Source organism: Lepisosteus oculatus, chromosome 4, assembly GCF_040954835.1.
Source record: "Lepisosteus oculatus isolate fLepOcu1 chromosome 4, fLepOcu1.hap2, whole genome shotgun sequence".
In the NCBI taxonomy this organism is placed as follows: Eukaryota; Metazoa; Chordata; class Actinopteri; order Semionotiformes; family Lepisosteidae; genus Lepisosteus; species Lepisosteus oculatus.
Genome location: NC_090699.1, coordinates 16,970,277 through 16,983,937, shown reverse-complemented (window position 1 = coordinate 16,983,937; position 13,661 = coordinate 16,970,277). Strand labels below are relative to the sequence as shown.

Below are 13,661 nucleotides of genomic sequence, written 5' to 3'. Positions count from 1 at the left end.
GGTTTCTGCGTGTCTAACGCCTTCACAGCCGTTTCTCACAAAGCAGTCCAATGGGCGCCATAGGTCGTGCTTGTTATGACCGCTATAACTTATTATATATACAGCACATCTATATATATATTATATATACAGCATAACTAAAACAGGTTTTCTTGGGGGCTGAATTACGAAAACAACCAAAAAAGCGACAAATTAAATCATCGCCTTCCTGTTAACTCCTGTTAAGTGACTGAAATGTGTTTTTACATATGGACGTCTTGTTTTTTTAGAAATTATAGTATTTTATAATAATACATATTAAAATAAGTAATAATAGCACACAGTGAGAACAGCAGCCGAATTACACAATTACAAGGCATATCAAGGCATGGCTAAATAGCCAACCTGCAGCTCCTTTCGCAAATCACCTGTAATGTCTACATGGACACACAGTTTTCACTGTATTCAGCATAACGGCATTACTTGTATATATCGCATACACCATGGACACATAGCAGGTCTACTCATATTGAGTTTTATTCCGTTTCTATTACATCTATTATTATGTAACCTTATTTTCATAACCTCAATTTTGTGTTTCTGTGATTTTTGTAATTTCTGCGATTCTTGTGATTCTTGTGAGCTTGCAGAAAAGACATTTCATTGCCAGCAACTGCTGCTGCACGCCGTATTGTTGTGCATTTGATAAATAAACTTTGATTTGATTTGACAGTATAGCGTCTCCATCACTATACTGGGGCATTAGAACCCACATGTCACGCTCGTAAACCCCTCCTCTTAAGGACGCTCCAGCCCTTCCTTGTTTATTCTTTATCTCCTGCACCTGCCTCCGGTTCCTGCCCCCGTCCTATAAATCCAGGCGTTCCTGCCAATCGGGGCTCAGCTCTGGAAGATGGATGCCCGGAAGCCCGCCTACCCGCGAGTCTGGGAGCGACTCGACGGCACAGGCTTCATCACGGCGCCCTGACCTTCTGAGTCCATGATTAGGGAGCTTCTGGTCTCGTTACCCCCTTTTATTCCCCCGTCACTCAGCAGGATCCTGCTCCAGCTCTTAACTTTGTTAGTCTTCGTCAGGATGGATCACCCGGTCTTGATCTATTGCCACCCACGGATTTGCCTCGGACTCCTTTGGACTGTTTGCCTCGGCCACACCTCCCCCGAACACCAGCGCACCGTGGACACGCCCCCTATTTTCCTTCCAGCCCCTTGCATGCCTTTTTCCCCATGTTTTCATCACTCCCCCCGGATTGTGTTGTCAGCATAGGGTCCTGATAGAACGCTTCGTTACACCACACAGTCTGCAGGGTGAGCAGGGCCCCACGAACACCTCTTCCAGCAGCAACCTCAGCTTTCCCAGGAGTCTCCCCTCCAGGTATTGACCAGGCTCACACCTGCCGAGCTCCGCTGGGTTTCCTGTTGTGAGTTGCAGGGTGACATGGCTGCTACAGATTCTCACTTGTCCAGCCATTGACGTTTGAGGGTTTTACTGTATGACTGGCATGTAGTGAATAAACACGAAGAGTAAGGTACTCAACAAGCAACCGCCTCACTGTAGTTGCTCATTTCTATAACTGACACTTTTATCCAAAGCAACTTAGAACCTTAGATTTGACCCAGGTACTGGAGCAATTCGGGCGAAGTACCTGGGTCAAGGGAAGATCAGCAGCTTCTCACCCGCTCCACACTGCTGCCCAGAGTTCTGCTGTTTGTTTCCTGACCTCTCTTGTTTCCCTGTAGAGCACAATGGCAAAAAAAGGCCCAGATGCAGTCAGAGCTGGGAGTGGGTTACGGGCTGTGTTCAGGCCCGGGTGTGGATACAGTCAGAGCCGGGACTGGGTTACGGGCTGTGTTCAGGCCCAGGTGCAGTCAGAGCTGGGAGTGGGTTACGGGCTGTGTTCAGGCGCTGGTGTGGATACAGTCAGAGCTGGGGGTGAGTTATGGGCTGTGCTCAGACCCAGGTGCAGTCAGAGCTGGGGGTGGGTTACGGGCTGTGCTGAGGCCCGGGTGTGGAGTTTATGGGGCAGTTCTCTGGAATGAAGCCTTAGGAAGTGCAGCAGCCAGGTGCTCATGTCCTGGGGGTTACTGCTGCTTGGGGTGAGCTGTGCACAGACCGTTCATGCTCAAGAGCACTACTTCATTCATGAGCACTACTGATTAGTGAGATATATGGAGCACTACCCAAGGTGTGGCATGTGTACAAAACTCAGCATGGTGAATGAGGGAAAATGCAGTTAATTAATCTCTAAACTTCCAAAATATTACTTTTTTATTTCCTATTTAAATTAAAATAGCTTTAAAAACAGAACAGCAGCTTCAGTGCGGTGCAGTGCAGGGGCTCTGTGGCTCAGTATCTGTGCCTGTGGCTGGAAGGTTGCTGCTTTGTATCCTGTGCTCTGACCCCAAGCTTCTCTTTTTTTGAAAAAAACAAATTCCTAGTGCAAGAAATTGTATATGGCCAATAAAGTGATCTTATCTTATGTCATCTTATTGGTCCTTTAGGATTATAGTACTTTATATGGATATCTGGTGTCGAAATGTAAATAAGTAAAATAGCGATAAAAGGGCATATTCAGATCTGACGCACAACCAAATAGCTCCCATTCAAGTTTACATCTAAATTAACAATCCCTGTGACGCATTTTTCTGCGTTTGGTATGTAAAGTTTTTGCCTTTAATATTACGCAGTTAACAGGACGCAGGGTTATACTGTCAAAAACCTATGTTCGTAAAACGTTTTCTGAGATTGGTTAGAACCCTGCACAATATTCTCTAGCATTTTAATAGTTTCGTCGTCGGATTACGTTGGGGACTGATCGGAAATCTCCGACTCGCCTGATACTCTTGGGTTGTGCCTTTGGCAAGGTATCAAGAGTAATCCAATTGAGTTCTTATAGCTGGAGAGTCTAAGAATAGGACCAGTTTCGGAAAGAAAAAGGCAGAAAAAAAAAGTTTGCGATCATTCGCCAACAAGCCAGCGCGACAAAGGTCCGGCGAGAGGAGGGTGGAAGAAGAGGAGGGCGCAGGACGCTTCTGGCGCTTGGCATGGGCAGCGCCCGTGCCCGTGCCCGTGCCCGCGCCGGCCGCCAGGTCACCTGCCCGCCAGAAGGACCCGGCGCTTAGTGACAGAAAGTAAACGAAGCGACGGGCTGCGGCTGCCTGGGGCGTCTCGCAAACCGCGCAGAGCCTGAAGGCAACATCCTTCCCTGAGAGACAGAGAGAAACCAGGTAACCGGGTGCCCTCAAGACGTTAGGGATCATGCGCGCAACCCCACCAGCGTTGGCGATGCATTGACAAAAACGAGGTCGCGAAATGATTTTTTGAAAGCCTGCTTTTGTATAACCGAAAATCTTTATGTAATTGACTTTCCGTTCCAAAAGTTGATATTTACTACGCTGGGACGTTTTTTTATCCAACCCATCTGAAAATCTCTTAAGAGTCTCAAAACAGATTTTAGAAATCCGTATGTTGCAGGGATTTTTTTTTAAATCATTTTGAAAGTGTGTGGATGGTGTTTATCCTGTTTTGAGTCTGTAGAAACTGCTGTGCTTCGGGTTGCTCGCTCTGTTCAGCGCATTTTGTTACTCCAGTAGCTAACCCGCTTTCCGAGACTAACAGCATTGAGAACTATCGATTTTAACTGGGCATTTTAAACAATGGTTTAGCTTTCCATATATAAAACAAAACAATGAAATGATATAAATGTGGTCTATTTTCTCTTGTCAAAGTACTTTCATGACTTGATGCAAATGTGACAAGTCACGATCAGCAGTTCAGTACAATACTGTGTGAGAACTGTTGTAAGGTGTTGTAAGTTATCTTTGTGAGAAAAGTACTGTATACCGTACATAACAATGCAGCAAGACACACTAATATATAAATAGTATATATCGCCTGCATCATATACACCCTGGAGACACGTTTGTTTATTTTGTAATTTAAAACAACTGTAAAACAATAACAGTTTATTTTACAGCATGATGTTTTTGAAAGTATTGAGTGTGCTTTAGTGTGATTTTTTGGGTTTAGCATGGCCTTTTGCATTGGCACCCTCCCCTTAATCACTGTTTTGTCTTGTGCTGTAGGTTATTAATCAAAATAACATACAGAACAGCCAGGTAAGAACCTCATTTCCTGTTGTTAGGTAGCGTACAGTGTTGTTAGGTAGCATACAGTAAGCATGTTTTGTTTTTACCACAGTATGTGATACTTAGTAGGTTGTTAAGACTTGGCTTGGATTTGCCCCACAAACCTACAGAACCACAGATATCAGACTGAATAGGCCTGTTCAAAACAAAAGCGGCACTGTTCAGTATATCTAGGAATGTGTCTGACTAGATTGAATTTCCTTCCGATTCCGCAGTTCCAATAAGAAATTCTTTTATAGATAAACCAGGTATTGTAAAGCAACAGTCTCTGACATTTTTCAGAATCAGGCTGTCTTTTCTTCTGCTTCAGTTTCGCGCTATTAAGTCATTGGATTAACATCCCTTGTTTAAATGGTTCCCTTCTGAAGTTCAGCATCAGCTTAAAAGGCTGTACCGGAAGCAAATGAGGCCGTTAAAACTGGGAACGTTTACAAGTCACCTGTAATCACACTGAGATCACCTGAAGTATTACATAAAACACTGTATTCAAGATATCAAAAAGACTTGTACATTAATTTTAGGAAACTGTCTTGGAAACAAAGGAAATGCAAATGAAAAAACATAACAATAGTTACAAACAGAGGGAGGCTATTGATACCAACAAGCCTGTTCCATAGTATCTAACCAACCTGAAGATCTCATCCTGCTGTGTCTTGAATGAAGCCAAGGTATCATTTCCAACAACATGGTGTCACGCCCTCTGCAGCCAGAGGGCGTTCCTTCTCTGTCCTGTCCCTAGTTTCCGGTCTGCTGTCCTTCCTGTCCCTCTCTTTCCCTTGGGCTATATATTTCCGGGTCTTGCTCTCTGTCCTCGCTCAGCATTGACGTTCGGATGTCCTGAGACCCGCCTAGCTCCAGGGCGCCCCACGTCCGCTCCCCTGAGGGCATAGGTTTCTATATGGCATTCCTGAACTCTTTGCACTAATGAGCCCGGGCCTTTTTCCCGTCTCGCCGCTACGCATATGGGTCTTTTTCCGCTCTCCTGCTCCCCACGGTTAGTCCCTTTGGACGTCCGTGACACATGGCTTCTACAAGTACCTTTGTGGAAAATGCACAAAACCTTCTAGTGAGGAGTCCAATACCCTAACCACTACTCTGCATACACAGTGTTATATCGCTGTGCTACAATGTCATTTTATCAGACAGCCCATTAGAAATTGCCTCAAGGCCCACATACTGTAAGTACAGGCAGCAATACTATTGCAGAGGTTTGAGTTCTGTATGTAGGGAAACCTGTGACTTCTGAAAGCATGTCTCATGTGGTGAGGGCCCAGTATTCAAAGTTCTAGTTAATGGTGGCAACTGCTCTCTACAGTCTGCAGCCCATCTTCACTTTTCAGACATTTCTGTTTATGACACGATGCTTAATTTTGTATAATAGCCCCACTTGTTCCCTTTTGCCATAATTATTCCCAAGAGCATGTTGAACCAGCAAGGTTACATGTTGCAGCTCTATTGACATCACCACGTGTGGGCCATTGCTCTTCAGAATGGATTCTTCCTGTGTTTCATGAATTAGACCGAGATCAGTGGAGTCAATTCTCAATCAACACAGCTCAAGTGACAACTCTGCCAACTCTTTCTCCTGGCAGTATCACAGCGAGGGGTTTCTCTGTGCCCACCCAGAATTCTCACTTTGCCAGTATCAGGGAGATTGCAGTGGTGTCAAAGGTCATTAAATAAAATCCAATGCCACACACCATCTGCATGTTACCACATGGCCAAGATTATGATATGAAAAATATATCCCCATTAAATATGAGAAGAAAATTAGACAGACATGGGTACTGCAAATTGATTTGACTGATGCTTTTATCCAAAGCAACTTACTAATATTTGTACAGCTGGGTATTTTATCAGAACAATTGAGGTGAAGTACCTTGCTCAAGAGTACCAGAGAAATATCTCACCTAGGAATTTTTGGTACCTACAGTACTTCCAGTTACAAGTCCAGAATTATACATAGTACTTAAATATACTAAATGTCAATGTGTTTGTGTTCTTAAGCTTCAACACTAGCCATACAGTATAATGATGTTCATACTGCTTTTTTGTAGCCTTCACAGAATGAGTAGCACCTTTGTGACCCTGGCCGAAGTGCTGGAGGTCAGAGGAGGACCGCTGGAGGAAGATGACATCTGGTCTCTGCTGCTGGGGACAACAGAGTCTTTACTGGAGGCGTCATATCAAGGTAGAAGGAGGATAATATCGTAAAGTGCCGTATGGTTTATAATGGAAACAGAAGTCATGGGGTCAATGTGACATGAGCTCAACCTCTGTTATTCACTCTCAAGGAGAGGGACCAGTCTCTACCTGTCACGCCATGCCCCCGGAGGAATCGGCATTCCACCTCACATTCCAGCACAGTTCCCAATCAGCCCTTTTCCCCAGCCTATTTAGTGCCTCCTCACACTCTTCCCGGTGTTCAGTATTAGGGTTTTCCTGGCTAGAGCTACTCCCAGTCTCATTGTTATTTACTACTTGGTTTTTAGCTTCCTGACCCTGGCTTGTTCTCTGTCTACGTCTCCTGGTTTCTGTTTTGGTACCTTTGCTCTCGTTCTGGTTTTGACTCTCGGCTTCCTCACCGCCCCTGGTTATTAGTACTTTTGCACCGGCTAGTTTACCTACGGCTTTCGGACCTCGGGTTGTTCTGTCAACTACGCCTTTTGGAGTTTGCCCTGGTTTTCTGCATAGGGTCCTCACTACTAATTCCTAACACTACCTACTGCTATCCACGAGCCCAGTGCACCATTGGGATCTGATGTCAGTTGTATGCTCCTCACTGTAGCCTGGAAGCAAAAGCCCTTTCCAATGCTATGACGTAGTGCTCAAAACACAACTTCAAGGTGCTACATGCCTGGGGGAGAACAAACAGAAAACTTCTGGGAGAGGGAAAGGACAGTGGGCACCATGTAAGAAGCCATGCTGGTGTCTGTTTTGTTGTCAGTGTTTCATGAGACCCCCCCCATGTCCACATTAGTTGGATTGAAGGTACGAGCGTCTCAGAGGAGTGTGCCTTTAGCCCTTTGATCAATATGAATGGATCAGTATACTACAGTTTCCCCAGGGAGTACAAAAGTAGGAGATCTCCGGCATCCTGTATATTCTCTCTACAGTATGTCTTGCAAAATTGATACGGTTGTTACTTACTAGAAAAACAGCTCCTATTATCTGATTAAATATCCTGAGAACCAGAAGAAATGTTTCACTGGAACAGATGTTTTTTTTTTATTTTAGAAAGTAATGGATTTGGATTATTGCTTAAATGTTTTCGGCATCATTTGGATGAATTATACATGAGTGACTGTGATACATTTAAGTGAGTTTGACTGTAGCATAAGCATATTACCCTCTTTAATGAAAGAGCTGATTGGAACCAGGTGATGAGGAGGTTTCATTTCACGAATGTCAAGCCTGGTTAAAATTAAAAAAGAAAAGCACAGAACCAATATCAAGAGATCAGTGCATTCATGCCATTGGTATGTTGTAGCAACACCTCAACACCTCTGCCATCTTTAGTGCTGAATCCAGGTTTTGTGTACAGAAGATGATCCCTGATGGTTCTGGGATCTACTGTACCTTTCTACTCATTCTGTAATCCTGCCCGAGATGACACCATTCAATGAGGATAACCAAGGTGTTCAAATACAATTTCTCGTGTTAGGAATTTGTCTTTTCACATACCCCTACTTGCTCTCCATGTGACACACAGACAGGGAGAGAAGTTTGGGGTCAGAGCGCAGGGTCAGCCATTAATACAGCATCCCTGGAGCAGTTGGGTTATGGATAAACTGGGATTCCATAGGGCTCAGGGACCAGTGAACAGGCACATGCTTGTTCAAGCTCTCCAAGAGGAACAGGAGAGAATTCCACAAGAAAGCATCCTGCAAACCTGCTACAAAGCGTTTCTCACTGATTTGACAATGTTTTGGATGACTGTATATCTTCCTGCAGTGGCCACGCACATTACTAGCCTGTGAATTTTATAATAGGCCTCCTGTTGATCAATTCCATTATCTGCTCAATGCAATGTCAATACACCTGCTCCAGAAAATAAGTTGAAGTTATCCTGATAATAGCTTTGCAAATTTGACGCAGCTACTGTATGTGATGAGTTCCTTTCGATAAAATAAAACGACAAGGCAGCAAGGCACATGTGTATCTATTGTCTTTTTTATGATAGTACCACATAAAAATACAACTATTTTTAAATGTAAAGCTTAAAGTGTACGGAATCAGTCTAAAGCATAGTTGTAGTAATTCAAGTAGGGAGGTGCGTCAGCATGCGTTGGCTGCAAAAGAACAGTAAAGGTTTATTCCATTCTGAAAAGAGAAGAAAAACACAACGTTTTGGCTGTGGAGTCTTCTTCAGATGTGAAAGGGCACACACCCATCTCTTTTCAGCATGGAATTAACCTTTACTTGTTCCATAGTTGCAGTAATATTTGTGAAAATGCACAAGGACACTGTTATTTATAAGCATTATTGCTAGACGTTAAGATGGAAAATGTTATTTCATTTTTTAGGTCACAACAATGTCTGCAGTATCATCTGTCCTGGGTCACTTCTCCTCTCAGCCAATGGAAGTCTTGCTATTAAGAACAGCACCTTGAATGATGAGGTCTGTGTATTTATGGCACCAGAGTTGCTCCAGGGTCATGCCCTTTCCTCCCGACTGGCAATGGAGAAGGTGAGAAAAAAATGAAAAAAGTGTTTATTAAAGTCCCTTTAATTCAAATTCAGCTCTGTCTCCACCTTTCCCTGCTGGTAGTGGGAGTTCAGCCTGTCCTCTCTGGGCAGTCAGGTCTGCCTGTGCCACCCAGTTTCTATGTCCAGGCTGTGGTCACTCCGTGTTTCTCCTTGCTGTCCCTCACACTGGTTAGATACTTGGTGAGTGTGTATTGTCTTTTTAGGTTCCAGTAGCATACCAGTTTACCAGCTTAACAACAAAAAGCTTCTGATGTCACATATCTGAACGGAAAATATCATTTAAAACTGATATTTATTAAAATATGTGGAATCAATAGACACCAGTTGAAAACAAATACATTTCACTGTTGCAATACCCATCCATCATCAGAAATCTGTTTTCTCCTGGAAAGGGTTGCAGAAACTTAGATCCTACCCAAGATGCTTTGGGCACAAATCAGGACTACATCACACACGGGACACAGGACACAGGGCACATTGCTGGGCACACGCACACGGGGACCCAACAGAGACATCAGTAATGCAAGCCGGCCTGCCCCTTGGTGATGGGAGAAAACTAGAAAAACTGGAGCACCTGGCCAAAATCCACGGAGACACAGGACAGCATGCGAACTCTACACAGAAATCTTCCAGTCTAGAAACAAACCCAGAATCCACGATCTGTGAAGTTGAGCTCTAACCAACGCACTCCTGTGTCTCTCAGATCAGAAACTCAAAGCAGAAAAAATCCTGACGCTACTTTCACACCATGGCCATCATGACAGATCGAACATCCTACACACTCATCCTACACTATCCTGCTATACGGAATGTGCGTCAAGACATTCAATCAATATTCAGTTTTAAGGAGATATTATAAAACTCTGATTCTCTGTATATTATTAGTGCTGCTAATACTAACTCTTCCCTGTGAACATATTTATACTGATCACATGTTGCAATACTATTTGCTTTTTAACATACTGTAAAATACTTCATTACATTTGTATGCTGTAATATAGACTTTGAAAATCATTAGCTCCATGCCTCCATGTGTTCCAGATTCTCTCTTACTGTATTGCATAGAGTGTGGTTGTAAATAGGTGCTGTAGTTCATGTTACAAAATCTCAGATACAGAGGTTTCAAGGTAAGTTTTCATGAAGCACAAGGCAGGTCACTGCGCCCTCTAGTGTTAAGCATTTCTTTCATTTTGGAAAGTCCGGTATATGGATCAGATTTTTAAAGCACACATTTTATTCACCCCGTGACCCAGTACTGGATAAGTGGATTAGAAAATGGATGGATTTAAATTTTATTAAATAACCTAATCTCAATAAATCTTAATTAACATGTTTACTTTACGTGGTTCATTTTTATAGGGTGAAGTAAAGCCTAAACAACATTAGAATGGTGTTAGTATTAAGCCAAGATGATGTTTAACTGTACATAGCAGGTTGTGCTCTGTACTTCAAAGTATTTTGCCAAGAACTTTTCTAGAAATCAGAACATTTGATTCCTATTCAGTACACAGGCTTCACTGACCAACCAGGAAGCTGATTTAAAGGGGAGGAATTTCTGTTTTTTTTTGCATATTTTTTAAACTTGTGGTTTCATTCAAACATTTGAAAAGGAATGCAAATTATTATTATACAGATGCATGTATAGAACCAATAGACATGCATAATGTGGAGTTAAATAATAGAGTCTATTCTAAATAATAGATTTTAGTCCAAAAGGGGATCTACTTTGGCTTTATTTTGTTTGGTAAACACAGTTTACGACAAACAGTATCATGTCTTTTCAATAGGTTTCTATCGATGTGAAAATAAATTGGAAAAAAAAATATAATTTCCAATTGAGATGATACAAATTCTGCAGTATAAGTATTAAATTAATCATAAATTAATCTTAAGCCCAAAATATGCAATAACGTTGTTAAATTTAACTAAATACACATAAGGATCCAACACTTTAGGTTAGACATGCCAATACATTTGAATTTGTCGAAGAATTTGTGAAGAGAGCTTTAAAAGCCTCCAAAAGTGTATTGTATTTTCACAGACATATGTTCAAATATGTTTTGCAATTACACATGCTTGACTTGAAGATTTCCGGTGTCCATTGGCCATTCCCATTCATTCAGGGAAGTCAGGGGAGGGATATAAAAAGATTGGCACTGCATTCTGTCTCCATGACAACACCCACACTCCCCTCACAAATAGGTTATTGTCATGCTGCCACAGCAGTAGGCAATTATCATTCCAAAAAACTACTTGTTTTGCACTTAAAGTGAATAAAGAATTGCTTATTGTCAACACCAAAAGTTTTTTTAAGAATTCACAGTAAACAGGGATTTTTAGTTCAGATATGACTAAATTTATTTTTATCAATAAAAGACAACTATAAAAAGAAACACCCACGTATAACCCACATATAGACTAAAAATGAATCATCCATTTTATATTTATTTTGTATAACTTAGTAAAATTAACATAATGGCATTTCAGCAATGAATGATTCATTCTGATTGTCTTATTTACTCCAATAATATTATTGTACAGTCATCTTTTTTAAAAGTCATTGCATGTCATTACATTGTCAAAATAGATTTTTTGATAACAGAGGTAAAGACATGTATAATTTTCATTAGTACTGAGTCTTTTGTGCTGACCCTGATCACAAATGCCCTCCTAACTCATGTTTATTTTACAGGTACATGTCTATTCTCTGGGGATGACTCTTTACTGGTCTGCTGATTACCATGTTCCCCAGAACCAGGTAGAGTGCTTGCATTTTCGTGGTCCTGTTATTCCAAGATAGAAACACGACACTAGGCACTGAATCCTTATGTGCTTTGCTGTAATTTGGGCAGTGCTCATGTTTAATCCACTCAATTAATGTTGCATTTTAGAGTACATGGAAGGGATTAGGGGTGGCAATAAGCCTTGCTTCCTTGCAGTAGGGGGGCCCTGGGTTTAATTCCAGACACGGGGTGCTAGCTGTGTAAGGTTTGTATGTTCTCCCTCTGTTTGCATGGGTTTCCTCACATAGTCCAAAAAACGACTGGCAGGTTGATTGGCTTCTGGGAAGGTGGGCCATGGTGTGACTGTGTCTGTGTGTCTGCCCTGCGATGGACGGGTGTCCTGTCCACGATGTATCCCACCTTGTGTCTGTCGCTTGTTGATAAGGGTGCTAGCTCCTTTGTAACCATGAATTGGAAGAAACAATTAGAAAACAGATGGGTGAAAAAAAAGCATTAGGAATGATATTTGTTTTAAGTGTTTGTGCGGCTTTGACACATTCTTTGGAGAAAAAAAAGTTCCCACCTGTTTTTCCAATAGCTGGATCAATTTGTAATCAATGACACGTTACTAAACTGTTGTGTTGGACGGCTACTACACAATAGTTTGGTTTCTGTCTAGACATCCCCCTGTAAATCTGGCACTAACTCCCTTGGCTTTTCAATTTACGAGAAAGTTTGCTCCCCACGCCTTGTAAAGACTGTGCTTATGCTGTCTTTGACTTCCTGTACAGCCCATCCAGCTGAGTGACCACTTGAATTGCCTGTTACTGAGCATGTGTGAAGACACGGCGCACAAGCGGGTGGCTCTGCAGACCATTCTTGAAGCCTGTGAAATGCACCATAAAGCATCGGTCCTGCCACCTCCTAACAGAGTCATCAAGCAGCTGGTTGAAGATGTGCTGCAACACTCTGTATGTATGATTCTTTACAACAGAATAAAACAGAAAAGAGCAATTTGGGTCATAGGCAGTTTTGCTTAACTGTACGGCGGAAAGTACTGTACAGGAGCCATTGGTCCATAAGAAAACCTGAAGAAGAAAAGGGCCAGTTGGCCAGAGGTCTTGCTAAGAGTCACACAGACTGACACCGGCAGACCAGTCACAAAAGCTCCTCCCTCCTGGGTCTGTTCCAGAGCAGTAATGGCCAGAGAGGGGAAATTAATTAATCCAATTCAAACGTTCCAGAGTTGTCCACTGCAGCGTGACTGTCCACTGACATCTATAAATTGCAAAGACATTTTCACATTTTACACTTTGTGCTCATAACCCTTCTGACGTCTTTAGTATGTGCCATCTGATATAAATTTGCTAATCAATGAACATGTGTGTGATGAGAAGAACTGAAATATAGGGGCTATTTAAAGCCGGTGCCTTTCTTCTTTTGCAGGTAGACCGCGTGTCTTTTTCTGCGAGTGCAGTTCTCCTGAGCAGTCGGACTCAGATGATCAGAGAGAGGTTGCACAGTAAGGACAGCTCCGTATGCCCATTTCATGGTGAAGGAGAGATCCTCACTAGCACTGTAGATTGTGAGGTTACACAATGGAGAGCTGTGACAAGGAGAAGATACTGTAGTTACTGGTTGCTGGTGAGCAATAACATGACATTCCAGCATAAAGGACAAGTTACACAGAGCAATATGGACTGGGTAGTTACATTATACTATTCCGTATATTTCTAAACCCCACTTAATCTTGTGTGACCATTTTTGTTACTTTGAAAACTGAATATCACAGCCACAACAATGTCTCTTAAATCAATGAAGCTTCTAAAAAATCAATTTTACCTAAAGGTTTGAAACGTCTATAGCTGACTATAGCCTCTCTTGGGGAATCTCATAAAACTAAATAAATAGGAAATGTTTGTATTTAAGTCTCTTATTGTTTCCCATTCTCTGTCTGTATCTCTCATCACTGTGAATTCTGGGATTAGATACCCTTCTTAACTTTGCAGAGTTAAGGTTACTGGAGTGTCACAGCATTCTCTTTTTTTCATAGGTACTGCATATTGTAATGCCAGTAATAAG

General features: G+C 42.2%; 1 protein-coding gene across 6 annotated transcripts in view; it reads left to right on the top strand.

Moving 5' to 3' along the window:
- The first annotated feature begins 2,878 nt into the window (after window positions 1-2,878).
- ptpn20 (protein tyrosine phosphatase non-receptor type 20) overlaps window positions 2,879-13,661 on the top strand; it is a 44,798-nt gene continuing 34,015 nt past the window's right edge. For 2 of the 6 annotated variants that reach the window (XM_069188847.1, XM_069188846.1), the window contains exons 1-6: window positions 2,883-3,225; window positions 6,204-6,337; window positions 8,673-8,836; window positions 11,549-11,614; window positions 12,371-12,550; window positions 13,026-13,101. In XM_069188847.1, coding sequence (XP_069044948.1) covers window positions 6,214-6,337; window positions 8,673-8,836; window positions 11,549-11,614; window positions 12,371-12,550; window positions 13,026-13,101 — 610 coding nt within the window. In that variant the 5' untranslated portion in view covers window positions 2,883-3,225; window positions 6,204-6,213. Of the gene's footprint in view, window positions 3,226-4,083; window positions 4,117-6,203; window positions 6,338-8,672; window positions 8,837-11,548; window positions 11,615-12,370; window positions 12,551-13,025; window positions 13,102-13,661 lie in introns of all 6 variants that reach the window. The other 4 variants (XM_069188848.1, XM_069188844.1, XM_069188845.1 and 1 more) reach the window with 3 other exon arrangements.